This window comes from Taudactylus pleione, unplaced genomic scaffold (genome assembly GCF_031769625.1).
Source record: "Taudactylus pleione unplaced genomic scaffold, aTauple2 ptg000549l, whole genome shotgun sequence".
Taxonomy (NCBI): domain Eukaryota; kingdom Metazoa; phylum Chordata; class Amphibia; order Anura; family Myobatrachidae; genus Taudactylus; species Taudactylus pleione.
In genome coordinates, this window is record NW_028284951.1 from 186,925 (window position 1) to 210,347 (window position 23,423).

Consider the following 23,423-nt stretch of genomic DNA (forward strand, 5'->3'; position numbering starts at 1 on the left):
ACGATGCTATTATTCCCCTACACACAGCGCCATATAACGATGCTATTATTCCCCTACACACAGCGCCATATAACACATTATTCCCCTACACACAGCGCCATATAACGATGCTATTATTCCCCTACACACAGCGCCATATAACACATTATTCCCCTACACACAGCGCCATATAACGATGCTATTATTCCCCTACACACAGCGCCATATAACGATGCTATTATTCCCCTACACACAGCGCCATATAACGATGCTATTATTCCCCTACACACAGCGCCATATAACGATGCTATTATCCCCTACACCCAGCGCCATATAACACATTATTCCCCTACACACAGCACCATATAACGATGCTATTATCCCCTACACACAGCGCCATATAACACATTATTCCCCTACACACAGCACCATATAACGATGCTATTATTCCCCTACACACAGCGCCATATAACGATGCTATTATTCCCCTACACACAGTGCCAAATAACACATTATTCCCCTACACACAGCGCCATATAACGATGCTATTATCCCCTACACCCAGCGCCATATAACACATTATTCCCATACACACAGCGCCATATAACGATGCTATTATCCCCTACACACAGCGCCATATAACGATGCTATTATTTCCCTACACACAGCGCCATATAACGATGCTATTGTTCCCCTACACACAGCGCCATATAACGATGCTATTATTCAGCTACACACAGCGCCATATAATGATGCCATTATTCCCCTACACACAGCGCCATATAACGATGCCATTATTCCCTTACACACAGCGCCATATAACGATGCTATTATTCAGCTACACACAGCGCCATATAACGATGCTATTATTCCCCTACACACAGCGCCATATAACGATGCCATTATTCCCTTACACACAGCGCCATATAACGATGCCATTATTCCCCTACACACAGCGCCATATAACACATTATTCCCCTACACTCAGCACTATATAACACATATTATTCACTTACACACAGCGCCATATAACACATTATTCCCCTACACACAGCGCCATATAACACATTATTCCCCTACACACAGCGCCATGTAACACATATTATTCCCTTACACACAGCGCCATATAACGATGCCATTATTCCCATACACACAGCGCCATATAACGATGCCATTATTCCCGTACACACAGCGCCATATAACACATTATTCCCCTACACTCAGCACTATATAACACACATTATTTCCCTACACACAGCGCCATATAACGATGCTATTATTCCCCTACACACAGCGCTATATAACGATGCTATTATTCCCCTACACACAGCGCCATATAACGATGCTATTATTCCCCTACACACAGCACCATATAACAATGCTCATATTCCCTTACACACAGCGCCATATAACGATGCCATTATTCCCATACACACAGCGCCATATAACGATGCCATTATTCCCCTACACACAGCGCCATATAACGATGCCATTATTCCCCTACACACAGCGCCATATAACACATATTATTCCCCTACACACAGCACCATATAACGATGCTATTATTCCCCTACACACAGCGCCATATAATGATGCTATTATTCCCCTACACACAGCACCATATAATGATGCTATTATTCCTCTACACACAGCGCCATATAACGATGCTATTATTCCCCTACACACAGCACCATATAAGGATGCTATTATTCCCCTACACACAGCGCTATATAATGATGCTATTATTCCTCTACACACAGCACCATATAACGATGCTATTATTCCCCTACACACAGCGCCATATAACGCTGCTATTATTCCCCTACACACAGCACCATATAACGATGCTATTATTCCCCTACACACAGTGCCATATAACGATGCCATTATTCCCCTACACACAGCGCCATATAACACATATTATTCCCCTACACACAGCGCCATATAACACATATTATTCCCCTACACACAGCGCCATATAACGATGCTATTATTCCCCTACACACAGCGCCATATAACGATGCTATTATTTCCCTACACACAGCGCCATATAACGATGCTATTATTCCCCTACACACAGCACCATATAACAATGCTATTATTCCCCTACACACAGCGCCATATAACGATGCCATTATTCCCATACACACAGCGCCATATAACGATGCCATTATTCCCCTACACACAGCGCCATATAACACATATTATTCCCCTACACACAGCACCATATAACGATGCTATTATTCCCCTACACACAGCGCCATATAATGATGCTATTATTCCTCTACACACAGCGCCATATAACGATGCTATTATTCCCCTACACACAGCACCATATAAGGATGCTATTATTCCCCTACACACAGCACCATATAACGATGCTATAATTCCCCTACACACAGCACCATATAACGATGCTATTTTTCCCCTACACACAGCACCATATAAGGATGCTATTATTCCCCTTCACACAGCGCCATATAAGGATGCTATTATTCCCCTACACACAGCGCCATATAACAATGCTATTATTCCCCTACACACCGCGCCATATAACACATTATTCCCCTACACACAGTGCCATATAATGATGCTATTATTACTCTACACACAGCGCCATATAAGGATGCTATTATTCCCCTACACACAGTGCCATATAACACATTATACCCCTACACACAGCGCCATATAACGATGCTATTATTCCCCTACACACAGCGCCATATAACACATTATTCCCCTACACAGCGCCATATAACATATTATTCCCCTACACACAGCGCCATATAACACATTATTCCCCTACACACAGCGCCATGTATCACATTATTCCCCTACACACAGCACTATATAACACATTATTCCCCTACACACAGCGCCATATAACACATTATTCCCCTACACACAGCGCCATATAACGATGCTATTATTCCCCTACACACAGCGCCATATAACAATGCTATTATTCCCCTACACACAGCGCCATATAACACATTATTCCCCTACACACAGCGCCATATAACAATGCTATTATTCCCCTACACCCAGCGCCATATAACAATGCTATTATTCCCCTACACATAGCGCCATATAACACATGATTCCCCTACACACAGCGCCATATAACACCTATTATTCCCCTACACACAGCACTATATAACACATTATTCCCCTACACACAGCGCCATATAACACATTATTCCCCTACACACAGCGCCATATAACACATTATTCCCCTACACACAGCGCCATGTAACACATTATTCCCATACACACAGCGCCATATAACACATATTATTCCCCTACACACAGCGCCATATAACGATGCTATTATTCCCCTACACACAGCGCCATATAACGATGCCATTATTCCCCTACACACAGCGCCATATAACACATATTATTCCCCTACACACAGCGCCATATAACACATATTATTCCCCTACACACAGCGCCATATAACGATGCTATTATTCCCCTACACACAGCGCCATATAACGATGCTATTATTTCCCTACACACAGCGCCATATAACGATGCTATTATTCCCCTACACACAGCACCATATAACAATGCTATTATTCCCCTACACACAGCGCCATATAACGATGCCATTATTCCCATACACACAGCGCCATATAACGATGCCATTATTCCCCTACACACAGCGCCATATAACGATGCCATTATTCCCCTACACACAGCGCCATATAACACATATTATTCCCCTACACACAGCACCATATAACGATGCTATTATTCCCCTACACACAGCGCCATATAATGATGCTATTATTCCCCTACACACAGCGCCATATAATGATGCTATTATTCCTCTACACACAGCGCCATATAACGATGCTATTATTCCCTTACACACAGCACCATATAAGGATGCTATTATTCCCCTACACACAGCGCTATATAATGATGCTATTATTCCTCTACACACAGCACCATATAACGATGCTATTATTCCCCTACACACAGCGCCATATAACGATGCCATTATTCCCCTACACACAGCGCCATATAACACATATTATTCCCCTACACACAGCGCCATATAACACATATTATTCCCCTACACACAGCGCCATATAACGATGCTATTATTCCCCTACACACAGCGCCATATAACGATGCTATTATTTCCCTACACACAGCGCCATATAACGATGCTATTATTCCCCTACACACAGCACCATATAACAATGATATTATTCCCCTACACACAGCGCCATATAACGATGCCATTATTCCCATACACACAGCGCCATATAACGATGCCATTATTCCCCTACACACAGCGCCATATAACACATATTATTCCCCTACACACAGCACCATATAACGATGCTATTATTCCCCTACACACAGCACCATATAAGGATGCTATTATTCCCCTTCACACAGCGCCATATAAGGATGCTATTATTCCCCTACACACAGCGCCATATAACAATGCTATTATTCCCCTACACACCGCGCCATATAACACATTATTCCCCTACACACAGTGCCATATAATGATGCTATTATTACTCTACACACAGCGCCATATAAGGATGCTATTATTCCCCTACACACAGTGCCATATAACACATTATACCCCTACGCATAGCGCCATATAACGATGCTATTATTCCCCTACACACAGCGCCATATAACACATTATTCCCCTACACACAGCGCCATATAACACATTATTCCCCTACACACAGCGCCATATAACACATTATTCCCCTACACACAGCGCCATGTAACACATTATTCCCCTACACACAGCACTATATAACACATTATTCCCCTACACACAGCGCCATATAACACATTATTCCCCTACACACAGCGCCATATAACGATGCTATTATTCCCCTACACACAGCGCCATATAACAATGCTATTATTCCCCAACACACAGCGCCATATAACACATTATTCCCCTACACACAGCGCCATATAACAATGCTATTATTCCCCTACACCCAGCGCCATATAACAATGCTATTATTCCCCTACACATAGCGCCATATAACACATGATTCCCCTACACACAGCGCCATATAACACCTATTATTCCCCTACACACAGCACTATATAACACCTATTATTCCCCTACACACAGCGCCATATAACACATTATTCCCCTACACACAGCGCCATATAACACATTATTCCCCTACACACAGCGCCATATAACACATTATTCCCATACACACAGCGCCATATAACACATATTATTCCCCTACACCCAGCGCCATATAACACATATTATTCCCCTACACACAGCGCCATATAACGCTGCTATTATTCCCCTACACACAGCACCATATAACGATGCCATTATTCCCCTACCCACAGCGCCATATAACACCTATTATTACCCTACACACAGCGCCATATAACACCTATTATTACCCTACACACAGCGCCATATAACGAAGCCATTATTCCCATACACACAGCGCCATATAACGATGCCATTATTCCCATACACACAGCGCCATATAACGATGCCATTATTCCCATACACACAGCGCCATATAACGATGCCATTATTCCCATACACACAGCGCCATATAACGAAGCCATTATTCCCCTACACACAGCGCCATATAACACCTATTATTACCCTACACACAGCGCCATATAACGATGCTATTATTCCCCTACACACAGCGCCATATAACGATGCTATTATTCCCCTACACACAGCGCCATATAACACATTATTCCCCTAAACACAGCGCCATATAACGATGCTATTATTCCCCTACACACAGCGCCATATAACACATTATTCCCCTACACACAGCTCCATATAACGATGCTATTATTCCCCTACACACAGCGCCATATAACGATGCTATTATTCCCCTACACACAGCGCCATATAACGATGCTATTATTCCCCTACACACAGCGCCATATAACGATGCTATTATCCCCTACACCCAGCGCCATATAACACATTATTCCCCTACACACAGCACCATATAACGATGCTATTATCCCCTACACACAGCGCCATATAACACATTATTCCCCTACACAGAGCACCTACACAGAGCACCATATAACGATGCTATTATTCCCCTACACACAGCGCCATATAACGATGCTATTATTCCCCTACACACAGTGCCATATAACACATTATTCCCCTACACACAGCGCCATATAACTATGCTATTATCCCCTACACCCAGCGCCATATAACACATTATTCCCATACACACAGCGCCATATAACGATGCTATTATCCCCTACACACAGCGCCATATAACGATGCTACTATTCCCCTACACACAGCGCCATATAACGATGCTATTATTCCCCTACACACAGCGCCATATAACACATTATTCCTATATACACAGCGCCATATAACGATGCCATTATTCCCCTACACACAGCGCCATATAACGATGCTATTATTCCCCTACACACAGCGCCATATAACACATTATTCCCCTACACCTAGCGCCATATAACACATTATTCCCCTACACACAGCGCCATATAACGATGCCATTATTCCCCTACACCTAGCGCCATATAATGATGCTATTATTCCCCTACACACAGCACCATATAACGATGCTATTATTCCCCTACACCCAGCGCCATATAACGATGCTATTATTCCCCTACACACAGCACCATATAACGATGCTATTATTCCCCTACACACAGCGCCATATAACACATTATACCCCTACACACAGCACCATATAACGATGCTATTATTCCCCTACACACAGCACCATATAACACATTATTCCCCTACACACAGCGCCATATAACGATGCTATTATTCCCCTACACACAGCACCATATAACGATGCTATTATTCCCCTACACACAGCGCCATATAACGATGCTATTATTCCCCTACAGCCAGCACCATTATAACGATACTATTATTCCCCTACACACAGCGCCATGTAACACGTTATTCACCTATACACAGCGCCATATAATGATGCTATTATTCCCCTACACACAGCGCCATATAACGATGCTATTATTCCCTTACACATAGCGCCATATAACGATGCCATTATTCCCCTACACACAGCGCCATATAACACATTATTCCCCTACACACAGCGCCATATAACGATGCTATTATTCCCTTACACACAGCGCCATATAACAATGCTATTATTCCCCTACACACAGCGCCATATAACGATGCTATTATTCCCCTACACACAGAATCATATAACACATTATTCCCCTACACACAGCGCCATATAACGATGCTATTATTCCCCTACACACAGCGCCATATAATACATATTATTCCTCTACATACAGCGCTGTATAACACGTATTATTCCCCTACACATGGCGCTGTATTACACGTATTATTGCTGTATCACACGTATAATTCCCTAACACACAATATATATTATACAGTGCTATTTCCGTACACACAGCGCTGTATTACACATATTATTCCCCTACACACAGCGTCATATAACACATATTATTCCCCTACACACAGCGCTGTATAATACACATTATTCCCCTACACACAGCGCTGTATCACACATATAATTCCCTAACACACAATATGTATTATACCTCTGCGTATGCAGCCGTCCATCATAGCATAAAGAGCCGCCCACTAGCGCACGTCATCTCCTGGAAGTGTCTTAAAACATTGGTACATCGAGCACCATCGGAAGCTAACGCAGCACTTGTGGTAGCCTTACCCTGCTGCAAGCACTGCGAGGACTTCAGTGTAAAAAACAGCCAAGTGACGTGAACTAAGACGCTGCCTGTTAATTATGCACGCCTTAAAAACGGCGTTGAAACACCCAGGCACGCCTGCGTTCGCACCTCCACTCCCCCGTTATTACTGGACTGCCCCTGTCACCACCCACAAACGGCCTCTCCTGTCACTCATTATACTGGGCTGTCTTTGCCGGGCGAGCGAGCGCTTCCCGATCGCTATGAGTAGTTTGCGCACTGCGATGCATACGCAGATTAGCAAACATCGGCAACAGCGAGAGGACGGCTGCTAGCGACCAGGTCTGAATCAGGCCCACTGTTCCCGGGCTGTGACTATACTGTATATGGCTGTACTGAGACTAGCTATGGATCAGATAAACACTATGCAGCTCTTCTAATGAACCCTATATGCTGTAACCCCTATTTACCTCCAGAGGCTTCATCCGCCATAAAGTCCTCATCATCTCCCAGCCCTCCGTAACGCCAGTCATGTTGTCTTGTCCGTGTCTCCGACTCATTCTCTGGAAAATATACTTCATCCAATACTTTGGAAGCAATGGCTGCCTGCAAGAGAGAGCAGGAGATAGGTTATCTCATCATTCAGCAATGACATGCACTGCCCTGGATTGGTGCAAGTATATAGACAGGTCAGTGGGATACAGTACATAGACACATAGGCAGTACATGGACCTGATAAAGGGAATAGTACCAAGGCACGCAGGACAGAGACAGTACCTAGGCACACAGAACGGAGACAGTACCTAGGCACACAGAACGGAGACAGTACCTAGGCACACAGAACGGAGACAGTACCTAGGCACACAGAACGGAGACAGTACCTAGGCACACAGAACGGAGACAGTACCTAGGCACACAGAACGGAGACAGTACCTAGGCACACAGAACGGAGACAGTACCTAGGCACACAGAACGGAGACAGTACCTAGGCACACAGAACGGAGACAGTACCTAGGCACACAGAACGGAGACAGTACCTAGGCACACAGGACGGAGACAGTACCTAGGCACACAGGACGGAGACAGTACCTAGGCACACAGGACGGAGACAGTTCCTAGGCACACAGGACGGAGACAGTACCTAGGCACACAGGACGGAGACAGTACCTAGGCACACAGGACGGAGACAGTACCTAGGCACACAGGACGGAGACAGTACCTAGGCACACAGGACGGAGACAGTACCTAGGCACACAGGACGGAGACAGTACCTAGGCACACAGGACGGAGACAGTACCTAGGCACACAGGACGGAGACAGTACCTAGGCACACAGGACGGAGACAGTACCTAGGCACACAGGACGGAGACAGTACCTAGGCACACAGGACGGAGACAGTACCTAGGCACACAGGACGGAGACAGTACCTAGGCACACAGGACGGAGACAGTACCTAGGCACACAGGACGGAGACAGTACCTAGGCACACAGGACGGGGACAGTACCTAGGCACACAGGATGGGGACAGTACCTAGGCACACAGGACAGAGACAATATAATCAACCAGGAAGATATATTTGTACCTTTATTCTACAACTATGGTAGATATATCAGATTTATCGGAACAAACTGGGGCTGATTCAGAGGTTGACGCTAATGTCACCGCGATTGCAACTGTGTCTTTATGTTATGCTAATGCTGCAGCTATTCACTCTGCCGCCACCCCCCCTCCCCCCTAGGCCCAGTACAGTACATAGACATGTAAGGCCCACTACAGTACATAGACATGTAAGGCCCAGTACAATACATAGACATGTAAGGCCCAGTACAGCACATAGACATGTAAGGCCCAGTACAGCACATAGACATGTAAGGCCCAGTACAGTACATAGACATGTAGGCCCAGTACAGTACATAGACATGTAAGGCCCAGTACAGTACATAGACATGTAAGGCCCAGTACAGTACATTGACATGTAAGGCCCAGTACAGCACATTGACATGTAAGGCCCAGTACAGCACATAGACATGTAAGGCCCAGTACAGCACATAGACATGTAAGGCCCAGTACAGCACATAGACATGTAAGGCCCAGTACAGCACATAGACATGTAAGGCCCAGTACAGCACATAGACATGTAAGGCCCAGTACAGCACATAGACATGTAAGGCCCAGTACAGCACATAGACATGTAAGGCCCAGTACAGCACATAGACATGTAGGCCCAGTACAGCACATAGACATGTAGGCCCAGTACAGTACATAGACATGTAAGGCCCAGTACAGTACATAGACATGTAATGCCTAGTACAGTACATAGACATGTAAGGCCCAGTACAGTACATAGACATGTAAGGCCCAGTACAGTACATAGACATGTAGGCCCAGTACAGTACATAGACATGTAAGGCCCAGTACAATACATAGACATGTAGGCCCAGTACAGTACATAGACATGTAGGCCCAGTACAGTACATAGACATGTAAGGCCCAGTACAGTACATAGACATGTAGGCCCAGTACAGTACATAGACATGTAGGCCCAGTACAGTACATAGACATGTAGGCCCAGTACAGTACATAGACATGTATGGCAATACGGTACAATATAGACATAGTACAATGGTCATTTCATTCTCAGCACCAGGAGACAAGGGGAAATCCCAATCAATATGAACATTTCAGAACAATAAACCATTATGATCCCCATCATCAGAGCAGGAGGCCTGACTCTGGGATCACACAGTATTCCTACCTGACAGACAGGCACGCTTCCCCTCCCCACTGTCCCCCTCCTCAGCCCATCAGACCGCATGAAGAGTGGAATGTGTGGTAACAGCACTTTCCTGTGCAAATACGCCGGCTTATGATTACAGGGCGACCAGGCCAGGAACAAAGGGATTTAACGCCAACATAAAAGGTGTTTAATCAGCTTGGGCTGAACTGAATGAGAGCTGGATCCCTAGAAGAGCGATGGGGAAACACGGGTTGGCGTTCCGTGCAGCCCCTAAATGCCGGCATGGCATGATGCCGCTACCTGGCACCTGAGACAGGATATCAGGCATTTCAGTACGAGCTAGTATGAGGATCATGTAACCAAAAACACCTTTACAACAAGTACCACATGTGGGAACAATTCCAAATCAGATGCCAAGAGTAATCTGAGAAATGAGGCATGGGGCACAAAATACCTCACAAGAGCAATTCAAGAAAAAGACCGATTTCTTCAAAAATGCTTTTCATTCCATGTTTCTTACTGAGGATAAATCTGCCAACTGTGGGGCTCATTCACCAACTGTGGGGCTCATTCACCAACTGTGGGGCTAATTCAGCAGTGGACGAATTGCAAAACCGCACACAAGCGCCTTTGCGATTCCGTCCTGCTAAAATTCTAATGCCGCATGAGGCGCCTGAAGTGAAGAGACACCACCTATCAGAATCGGCTATCCCAGGTCGCAGCCTGCGTTCGTGTTGAGCGACTCCGGCAAGCTGAGTGAGCTTCAGGTAACGCGGGCTGGCCAAGTTGTGAGGCCAGGAATTCTGCGTCCATGGAACGCAGACCCTGGCCTCGTCCTTCCTGAAAAACGGGGGGCGACACGTCAACGTTTCTGGGTATGCAGGTATGCCCGAACCGCCCCGCAAACTCCTCTGCCTGTCAATCAGACAGAGACATAGAGGTTCCTGCGATGCGATTCCACGAGACCCGTTCTGCATATGCTCATATTACCAATTATCAGGACTCTGCGTGAATATTCCAATATCTGAATCAAGCCCAGAGTCAGCTTATTGTGGCGGGTGGAATAAGTCACCATGTGCCCTACTCACAGATGCAAACGTTACATTAGATTGTCAGCTCTCCTGGACAGTGATTTAATGCAGTATAAGTAAAGAACCTGTGTACAAGGTGAGAATCCTTCCCATCGCCATGACTACTTCTGTCCTCAACACAATTCTCACCGTCTTATATGCAGCCACAGACAATCAGCCCTACTGCCAGATATTAGTAAATAGTTCTTATTGTCCGTTCTTTGTATTCCAGATATAAATTAGGTTATTATGGCTTAAAAGACCTATAAACCCCCACATAAAATTTTCCCGATATGAAGATAAAATGCTGTGGGGACGATTCAGACCCAGTCGCAAGCGGGCGTTCGCTCGCTCGCTAGCTGCTGATGTTTAAGTACTGCACATCAGGAAGTGCTCGCTGGAAGCACACCAAAGGCCCGCAAGCTTGAGTGACATTAGATGCCATTAAGGAGTGTTGACAGGGGAGTGCTTGTGTGAACGCAGGCGTGTCAGAGCGTCTGAACGCCGTTTCATGGGCTTCCATAATTAACACGCATCATCAGCATTCACGTCACAGGGCTGGATTAAAGTCAGCAGTATGCGCAGTGCTTGTGGTAGCCTCAGGTCTACCTTAGCAGTGCGAAAGGGTCTTATGGTGCACGATGGTAACGCTGTTCCCCTTATGTAGCGGCGTCTCACCGTTCGCTCGTAGAGGGAAGCGGGTGGACTTTAGTAGAGGATGGGCGCCTGCATGTTTGCACATACACATGCTACGTCACGCACAGAGAGATCGCTTGTTAACAAACGGGTCTGAATCGTCCCCTCGGTTCAGTGTACCCTGACGCTCCACTACAGTCAGACGGTGCTTCCAACATAATCCGGATAGTGGGTCTCATTCAGACCAGCTCGCGAGCGCAGGACGCTCGCAAGCGGGTCGATGTTACCCCAATGTGCATGCGCACGACGGAGGGAGCTCCGTCGTGCGCATGCGCGAGACCCGGACAGCGACAGCCAAGCTGTCGCTCCGGGTCTCGCACCAAAGGGGGCGTGCTGTCGATGGTGACCGACAGCACGCCCCCTTTGGTGGGCGTGCCGGGGGCGTGGCTGCCAGACAGAGGCGTTCCCATGGGAACGCCTACCGTCTGGGTCCGGCCCCACTGACATCACTAGTGATGTCAGTGGGAGTGATTTTGGCTCTGAGAGAGCCAAAATCACTCCAGGACTTGCGGCAGCGAGACCCTACCGCAGGGTCTCGTCGCAAGCCCGATGGTCGCGATGGTCTTGACCATCGCGACCATCATCATGGAAGCTCGCATAAGCTGTGGGTGATAACCCACAGCTATGCGAGCGTCCAAAAGGCCGCTCCACATTTAAATAGGACGGCCCTGATTCAGAGCGAGCGCTCTGGTCAGAGCGTCCGGCTCTGAATCAGGGCCGGTGTCCTGATGCATCACATACAGGTCAAAGAGCTGAAGGTAACTTACGGGGACATGAATGGTCCTGCACCTATGTATGAATAAAACCAATCCATGCTTTGCATTCTGCACAGCAAGACTATAGAGCTGTCACTCAGACACTGTCTGCTGTTAGAGAAGCCCCTCCCCCTTCTCCCTACGGCAGAGCTGTGAGACCATGGTGGATCTATAGAGTTATGGAAAGAGACTCCAGATCATGCACATTGTTACTAGACAGCCTTTACAGAGTAGCGGCTTTGTCTCTAGGATAGTAAATAACTGCGCCCTGTCCGCTGTTATCTTCAGCATAACCGTATCATAAAATATAGTGGCCTGATTCTAAAGGTGCGTACACACTGGGCGATTAGGAAAGACAGTACGATTACGACATCGTAATCGTGCATTCGTTCCTGATCCCCCGTAGTGCCTGCACTGAACGATCAGTCACGCCATCATTCCTAAACATGGCCAATCTGTCGTTATCGGTAGATTGGGCTGTATGTTCAGGTGAGGGACAATGTCGGAAACGACCAGCGGGAGCGCGCATCGCTGGTCGTTTTCGATATTACAGTGCACGATTACTGAGCGATTGCACGATTACCATGTGGTAATCGTGCAATCGCTCAGTAATATCGCCCAGTGTGTACTGGGTGCATTAGTGGCACGCAGGTCTGTATGTGGCCGCATCTAGCTGGGTTTAGCATACCCCGTGCGCTGTAGCAAATGTATACATCCGCGTTCCCCAGCAGAATCGGGCCCTTCACCACTATCCATTCAATGACCAATATGGACCTGATTGAAGCGCAATCATTATCACTGATATCCATAGGCTGCTCTATAGGTCACGCCTATTACATGGACAAGACACCAGCGCTGCCCAAACTGGGGTCTGAACCCCAAGAGCTTGGCCAGCAAGAAGAGGGTTCTCTGGTCAGCTGTTCCTAGTGCAACGTTCCCGGGAAGTGAACAGGTTAACATAACCGACCAGGCGATGGCTAGTTCTCAGCTTCTCCAGCTGGCATCCCTCGGGTTTTCCATGTTATTTGTTGTGTATCTGGAAAACAAGGAACGGCGACTGATTCTACTCGCTGACGCTGAATGTAAACAGGACATGGCGTTCCGAGTATTCTCTCCGGGAGCAACAATCTGCAGGTGCGGGAGGCAAACTGATGAAACCATTAAGGCTTACGCTTCAAACATTTAACCTTTCGCTGCCTGTTTAGCAGCATACTGACCTGGCCTCATTATAGCCCTCAACGCTGCCGTACCGATACGAGATGGCCACATTATAGTCCTCTACGCTGCCTTACCGATACGAGATGGCCACATTATAGTCCTCTACGCTGCCGTACCGATACGAGATGGCCGCATTATAGCCCTCTACGCTGCCTTACCGATACGAGATGGCCACATCATAGCCCTCTACGCTGCCTTACCGATACGAGATGGCCGCATCATAGCCCTCTACGCTGCCTTACCGATACGAGATGGCCGCATTATAGCCCTCTACGCTGCCTTACAGATACGAGATGGCCGCATTATAGCCCTCTACGCTGCCTTACCGATACGAGATGGCCGCATCATAGCCCTCTACGCTGCCTTACCGATACGAGATGGCCACATTATAGCCCTCTACGCTGCCTTACCGATATGATATGGCCGCATTATAGCTCTCTACGCTGCCTTACCGATACGAGATGGCCACATCATAGCCCTCTACGCTGCCTTACCGATACGAGATGGCCGTATTATAGCCCTCTACGCTGCCTTACCGATACGAGATGGCCGCATTATAGCCCTCTACGCTGCCTTACAGATACGAGATGGCCGCATTATAGCTCTCTACGCTGCCTTACCGATACGAGATGGCCGCATTATAGTCCTCTACGCTGCCTTACCGATACGAGATGGCCACATTATAGCCCTCTACGCTGCCTTACCAATACGAGATGGCCGCATTATAGCCCTCTACGCTGCCTTACCGATAGGAGATGGCCACATTATAGCCCTCTACGCTGCCTTACCGATACGAGATGGCCGCATTATAGCCCTCTACGCTGACTTACCGATACGAGATGGCCGCATTATAGCCCTCTACGCTGCCTTACCGATACGAGATGGCCGCATTATAGCCCTCTAAGCTGCCTTACCGATACGAGATGGCCGCATTATAGCCCTCTACGCTGCCTTACCGATACGAGATGGCCGCATTATAGCCCTCTAAGCTGCCTTACCGATACGAGATGGCCGCATTATAGCCCTCTACGCTGCCTTACCGATACGAGATGGCCACATTATAGCCTTCTACGCTGCCTTACCGATACGAGATGGCCGCATTATAGCCCTCTAGACTGCCTTACCACTGCGTGATGGATTCAAAATCCCATTTTATTGAAAAATGCACCATAAAATTTTACTTTTCATAAATGAAAGCTTAATTTCCCCCTCACAATCAGAGCAGATGTAAATACATAGGTCTGCCGTATTTCTGAGCTCAAGAATATACTTGAGCTGGAGTATGTCTATCATGCTTTCTCTATCATTCTGCAGCTGCAGACTGCCATGTTATGGGGAGGGTCTTCTTTCCCTGAGCAGGGAGAGAGTGACTGCCAGCCTGCCAGCCTTGCTTTGCAGAAATGCATAGTGTGGCAAGACCAGTGACTCGGTGAATTACTGTACATGGGAACAGGCACTGTACTTAACATATGTGTAGTACAGGAGGAAACATACTGTACAATGGAACAGGCTGCCCTGGGTATCCCTGAATAATGTATTTTATAAGCATGGGTCATAGTTGAAAAACAAAAACAATTGGGGGGTTTAGGGGTCCATTAAGAAGAAACAGTCTCATTCTTAGAAAGCAGAGAACACACAGCCAAAAGATTACGTCTGGATTTAATAACCTTTAGAAAAAGCAGGATTAAATAATTTATTCAAGGCTAATAATCAGCCTGAAGCTGGCAGAGAGCAGAAACCAGGTTATACCGGGAACCGTGGGAAAACGGCAGCAGTAGGTGAGAGATCCCCGTATCCAGGAGCCCCCGTGTCAGGGCGCGGGGGCCCAGGGTCACTCAGCGACTTGCAGCCTCTATACCATGGTGGGGAATCCAGCCAATGTCACGGATTGATCCCTGGCTAGAAGCCGGACATCCTGGCGCATGAAGCTGTCAGCACATCCTGGAATATTCCCCTGTAACTGGAAGCGGTCAGCATGCAGGAAGTCAGAATATCCCTGTATGAGCAGATATGCCCAATAGTCAGGAGCATTCTGCATTCCTGCTACTGTACGGGTCGGGACAGAAAGGCGAGGTGTGAGGGCAGGTAGATGACAGGTGATGGGGACAGAGGAAGAATGGGGATCAGATACTGGACAGCTGGGAGATTCTGGGGCCTAGAGGTGAAACCTTCATTTCCTTCAGATCTGTTTTGGAGCATACACACGGTCAGATTTGTCAGATGTGTCAGATTTGTCAGATGAACGATTTGAACGATTTGACCAAAGTTTTGAATGATTTGAACGATTGAACGATTTTTGACTGCATTAAAATGAATGGAATCGTCCAAGTCTGACTGCAAACACATCAGATGTCAGATATCGTTATCTGACCATCGGGAACGCGCATCGTTCATAGTCCATCGTTCAGGCATGTCAGATATGTCAGATTTTCCTTCAGATATGAACGACTGAATGATTTTTAAATCGTTATCGTTCATATCTGAAGGAAAAATCTGACCATGTGTATGCACCATTTGTTTGCATCAGTGATTACTGACGTGGAGACCATGCACACAGCGGCACGTTTCCAACGCTCACATGAACCTCACGCCCCGAGCGGGTCCATGCTTATTGTGACAAGCTGTAGGGCGCCCGTCCCACGATCTGCCGTGTGTTCAGTCTTCAAATCTGGATCTAATACTCACATAATAAAGTCATCAAAAGGACAAGAACCTTTATCCAGCTATGAATCTCTGCCGCGCTGTCTCCGGAGGTCAGATAAAGTACAGATCATTGATGTAACTTATTACGCCCAAACTGGACTGTTAACCCCAACGGGGCGCGGGCGCTCTCACTGATGGGGATCATAATTATTCTCTAAGGCCCCAGTTGTGCAGCATTACACAAGTAATATCAGCGCTCTCAAGGAGGCCCCAAACCAGACACAGCCCCCCGAGGTGCTAACTAATGCCCCTTCCTCACACACAGCCACCTACTCTCTTCCCCATCCTACTGGTAGTGGGTCGAGGGGAGAGTTTCGGTGACACAAATGCAGGAAGAGGCTACTAGGCACTAATGATTAAAGCCACTCTGCCACCCTGTCTCACCAGCTGATATGTAGCTTAGACTTGTGTTACGCTTACCGTCAATAACCCCCTCACACATGCACACCCCCCGTTACTGACCACTCAGCCACCAGACCTTCACAGTCTGAGTGCCAACCGAGCACCAGGTCTAGGAGAACAGATTTTGTCACCACAAGGCTCCACCTGGAACCGCTTACTTGGTACAGCTGCTGCAGCACCTCTTAGCGGATGACCGTCTTGTGCTGAACTCAGGGTCTTAAATCAACCCCTTGCCTGCCAGCCAGCAGTCCTGATCCGCAGTAAGCAGCCAGAAGGGACCAGCCAGAGGAAGGACATGGCGCCCTGAATTATGCTATCCGCGCCATAGCGGCAGAAACGCCATAGCTCAAACTCTCCAGAGAGGAACAGTTAGAGATTCTGGGAACCTGGGATGACAGGACAGATGTACGGCGATGAGAATAAAGCGTCCACCTCACACAAGTAAATCTATGTGTAGAGGTATACGGGGGCCCGCCCCCCCCCCCCATAAATACAGCACCTGAGGGGGTCCACCTATGGATGCTAAACCTGCCGGCACTGAGAGGGTTAACAGGCTAGCGACACCCTTCCTTACAGCGGAGAACTGGACTGTGTGCCCAGAGAGAGTGGATGGAACCACGCAGAGTGCATCCAAAAATACAGGCACTGCAAATAGCCCCTCAGGACACCTAATATGGAGCAATGGCAGCCATAGTGACAGCACTCTTTGTTTAGTCTGAGATCCGCCGGTAAGACGAGGAGGATGACATCACTGGCACAATTATATCACAGACAGCGACGCACCAGTCATTCCTTGGGCCACAAAATTAAATTAGCCTATATATATATATATATAGGCTATCTGTAGTGTATTACCCCATACATATCTCTATGTAAACATCTGAGGATGCATCACAGCGCCAACCCCTACAGTCTGTGCCCCCAATGTGGCTGTAACGCAGGAACACGACACATCTATTCAACTAACACAAGCACATGTTATACCAGGGTTTCCCAAAAGCGGTCCTCAGGGCACCCCAACAGTCCAGGTTTTAGAGATATCCATGGTTGAGGACGGGTGGCGAAATCAAATTGACTGAGGTACTAATTATGTCACCTGTGCTCAGCATGGATATCCTTAAAACCTGGACTGTTAGGGTGCCTTGGGGACAGAGGGCCTGATTCAGAGCCGGACGCTATTTGCGGACGGTCGTTCTGAAAAAGGGGCCGGCTATTTAAATTAAGCGCTCGCTCTTTGCGGTCTGTGGACGCCTCTATTTCTGAGCGAGCGTCCTAAAAATCGCGCTCGCTATTTTCTAAAGACGCCCCTTTTCCGTTCGCATCATACGTCATCTCCGTTATTTATTAGATTAATCGGGAACATCGAAAGGCATCTGAACTGCTCGCAGTGCTTGTGGTAGGATTTACTTGCCGCTATCACTGCGAGCAGTTCAGGCTAAAAGACAACCAAGTGACGTGTTCGATGACGCTGCTTTGTTAATTATGCACACCCATAAAACGCCATTTTGACCGTTGGGCACGCCTGCGTTCGGATCTCCACTCCCCCGTTTTCAAGCACCTTCCCCTGTTACCACCCACAAACGCCTCATTCTGGCACTCAAATTAGCAGCCCCTCGCTGTTTTACGAGCGCACGATTTCCGACCGCAATGACTTGTTGGCGCAAGCGCATTACGACCCATACGCATGCGCAGTTGTGCGATCATCGCTCGGAGCGGCCGCTTACGAGCGGCTCTGAATCAGGCCCAGAGTTCGGGAACCTCTGCATTATACGATTATTCCTGGTAACCTGGCCTGAGGAGACGCTATTGTTCTGGAATCTGTGGCTGATCTGTCATATTACCGCAGCAGCAGGCCACTTCTCGTGTGAATGAAGGTAAATATACCGGATAACAAGGCTCTCAGTGGCTTTTGCTGAACAATTACAAGAAATAAAATCACGAATGCCATCTATGGACTGTGTGTACGTCACTGTAAGCACCCTGACATCAGATCCCAGAAGTAACTCTTATATGATGGATAATATTATAGGAACTCATATTATATTATATGATGGATAAAGTGCCCCCTGCATTTTGAGGCCACAGGCCCGGCTGCTTTTGTACAGGTTGTACAACTCTGAGGTGACTGGTAATATTCCTGATATTACTGTAAGAAGGTAACGCTGTACCGTATAACACATAAAACACACGGGAATAAAAAAAGCGAAACATATAGAAAAAGACCCACACACATGCACAATGCCACATGCACACATAGTACCCAACACACACACCTCACACTACCCCACAACGCAGAGTGATTGACAGGAAGTGCCGTTTGTTGGCGGTGACGAAGGGGCGGTCGGCCGAACGCAGGCGTGCCATTGCAGGGGTGTGCATAAATTATCCACTGCGATCCTGTACAGGGTGACTAGTGGCAGCTATGGGAGACCTGCAAACGTGGCTGTACAAAAGCGACTAGTGGCAGCTATGGGAGACCAGGAAACATGGCTGTGCAGGATGACTAGTGGCAGCCAGGGACGGAATGGGGCTGTAGATCAGCCCCTACAGTCCACCCTGTGCGAGGGGGGTCGTGCCGCAAGTCACAGGGGCCTGGCCTAGTGGCACGCCCCCATCTCTCTCTGGCCGAGCAAAGCGAATCGGCCCATCACTGCCACTAACCCCTTCTGCCTGACCTCATCTAATGAATCCGGTGGCGGGCGAGGACACTTCCGCCCTCCTCAAGCCGGCCCTGAGGCCATTGGCTCTTCTGGCGTTTGCTAGAAGTGCAAGATGGCCAATCCGGCCCTGGTGACAGCTATGGGAGACCAGGAAACACGACTGTACAGGATGACTAGTGGCAGCTATGGGAGACCAGCAGACATGACTAGTGGCAGCTATGAGAGACCAGCAGACATGACTAGTGGCAGCTATGAGAGACCAGGAAACATGACTAGTGGCAGCTATGAGAGACCAGCAGACATGACTAGTAGCAGCTATGGGAGACCAGCAGACATGACTAGTAGCAGCTATGGGAGACCAGCAGACATGACTAGTGACAGCTATGGGAGACCAGTAGACATGACTAGTGACAGCTATGGGAGACCAGCAGACATGACTAGTAGCAGCTATGAGAGACCAGGAAACATGACTAGTGGCAGCTATGGGAGACCAGGAAACATGACTAGTAGCAGCTATGGGAGACCAGCAGACATGACTAGTAGCAGCTATGGGAGACCAGGAAACATGACTAGTGGCAGCTATGAGAGACCAGCTAACATGACTAGTGGTAGCTATGGGAGACCAGGAGACATGACTAGTGGCAGCTATGGGAGACCAGCAGACATGACTAGTAGCAGCTATGAGAGACCAGGAAACATGACTAGTAGCAGCTATGGGAGACCAGCAGACATGACTAGTAGCAGCTATGGGAGACCAGCAGACATGACTAGTAGCAGCTATGGGAGACCAGCAGACATGACTAGTGACAGCTATGGGAGACCAGTAGACATGACTAGTGACAGCTATGGGAGACCAGTAGACATGACTAGTAGCAGCTATGGGAGACCAGCAGACATGACTAGTAGCAGCTATGGGAGACCAGGAAACATGACTAGTGGTAGCTATGGGAGACCAGGAGACATGACTAGTGGCAGCTATGGGAGACCAGCAGACATGACTAGTAGCAGCTATGAGAGACCAGGAAACATGACTAGTAGCAGCTATGGGAGACCAGCAGACATGACTAGTAGCAGCTATGGGAGACCAGCAGACATGACTAGTAGCAGCTATGGGAGACCAGCAGACATGACTAGTGACAGCTATGGGAGACCAGTAGACATGACTAGTGACAGCTATGGGAGACCAGTAGACATGACTAGTAGCAGCTATGGGAGACCAGCAGACATGACTAGTAGCAGCTATGGGAGACCAGGAAACATGACTAGTGGCAGCTATGAGAGACCAGGAAACATGACTAGTGGCAGCTATGAGAGACCAGGAAACATGACTAGTGGCAGCTATGAGAGACCAGGAAACATGACTAGTGACAGCTATGAGAGACCAGCAGACATGACTAGTAGCAACTATGAGAGACCAGGAAACATGACAAGTGGCAGCTATGAGAGACCAGGAAACATGACTAGTGGCAGCTATGAGAGACCAGCAGACATGACTAGTAGCAGCTATGGGAGACCAGCAGACATGACTAGTAGCAGCTATGGGAGACCAGGAAACATGACTAATGACAGCTATGAGAGACCAGCAGACATGACTAGTAGCAGCTATGGGAGACCAGCAGACATGACTAGTGACAGCTATGAGAGACCAGCAGACATGACTAGTGGCATCTATGAGAGACCAGCAGACATGACTAGTAACAGCTATGGGAGACCAGCAGACATGACTAGTGACAGCTATGAGAGACCAGCAGACATGACTAGTGGCATCTATGAGAGACCAGCAGACATGACTAGTAGCAGCTATGGGAGACCAGCAGACATGACTAGTGACAGCTATGAGAGACCAGCAGACATGACTAGTGACAGCTATGAGAGACCAGCAGACATGACTAGTGACAGCTATGAAAGACCAGCTAACATGACTAGTGACAGCTATGAGAGACCAGCAGACATGACTAGTGGCAGCTATGGGAGACCAGGAAACATGACTAGTGGCAGCTATGGGAGACCAGGAAACATGACTAGTGACAGCTATGGGAGACCAGGAAACATGACTAGTGACAGCTATGGGAGACCAGCAGACATGACTAGTGACAGCTATGGGAGACCAGGAAACATGACTAGTGACAGCTATGAGAGACCAGGAAACATGACTAGTGACAGCTATGAGAGACCAGCAGACATGACTAGTAGCAGCTATGGGAGACCAGCAGACATGACTAGTAGCAGCTATGGGAGACCAGGAAACATGACTAGTGACAGCTATGGGAGACCAGGAAACATGACTAGTGACAGCTATGGGAGACCAGCAGACATGACTAGTGACAGCTATGGGAGACCAGGAAACATGACTAGTGACAGCTATGAGAGACCAGGAAACATGACTAGTGGCAGCTATGAGAGACCAGCAGACATGACTAGTAGCAGCTATGGGAGACCAGCAGACATGACTAGTAGCAGCTATGGGAGACCAGGAAACATGACTAATGACAGCTATGAGAGACCAGCAGACATGACTAGTAGCAGCTATGGGAGACCAGCAGACATGACTAGTGACAGCTATGAGAGACCAGCAGACATGACTAGTGGCATCTATGAGAGACCAGCAGACATGACTAGTAACAGCTATGGGAGACCAGCAGACATGACTAGTGACAGCTATGAGAGACCAGCAGACATGACTAGTGGCATCTATGAGAGACCAGCAGACATGACTAGTAGCAGCTATGGGAGACCAGCAGACATGACTAGTGACAGCTATGAGAGACCAGCAGACATGACTAGTGACAGCTATGAGAGACCAGCAGACATGACTAGTGACAGCTATGAAAGACCAGCTAACATGACTAGTGACAGCTATGAGAGACCAGCAGACATGACTAGTGGCAGCTATGGGAGACCAGGAAACATGACTAGTGGCAGCTATGGGAGACCAGGAAACATGACTAGTGACAGTTATGGGAGACCAGGAAACATGACTAGTGGCAGCTATGGGAGACCAGGAAACATGACTAGTGACAGCTATGGGAGACCAGGAAACATGACTAGTGACAGCTATGGGAGACCAGCAGACATGACTAGTGACAGCTATGGGAGACCAGGAAACATGACTAGTGACAGCTATGAGAGACCAGGAAACATGACTAGTGACAGCTATGAGAGACCAGCAGACATGACTAGTGACAGCTATGGGAGACCAGGAAACATGACTAGTGACAGCTATGAGAGACCAGGAAACATGACTAGTGACAGCTATGGGAGACCAGGAAACATGACTAGTGACAGCTATGGGAGACCAGGAAACATGACTAGTGACAGCTATGAGAGACCAGCAGACATGACAAGTGACAGCTATGAGACCAGCAGACATGACTAGTGACAGCTATGAGAGACCAGCAGACATGACAAGTGACAGCTATGAGACCAGCAGACATGACTAGTGACAGCTATGAGAGACCAGCAGACATGACTAGTGGCAGCTATGAGAGACCAGCAGAC

The 23,423-nt window shown here is 47.8% G+C and overlaps 1 protein-coding gene across 11 annotated transcripts in view; it reads right to left on the reverse strand.

Annotated features, from left to right (window-relative positions):
- HSPG2 (heparan sulfate proteoglycan 2) overlaps positions 1–23,423 on the reverse strand; it is a 252,398-nt gene that overhangs the window by 154,431 nt on the left and 74,544 nt on the right. For all 11 annotated transcript variants that reach the window (XM_088451458.1, XM_088451462.1, XM_088451457.1 and 8 more), the window contains exon 2: positions 8,154–8,289. In XM_088451458.1, coding sequence (XP_088307584.1) covers positions 8,154–8,289 — 136 coding nt within the window. The remainder of the gene's footprint in view (positions 1–8,153; positions 8,290–23,423) is intronic.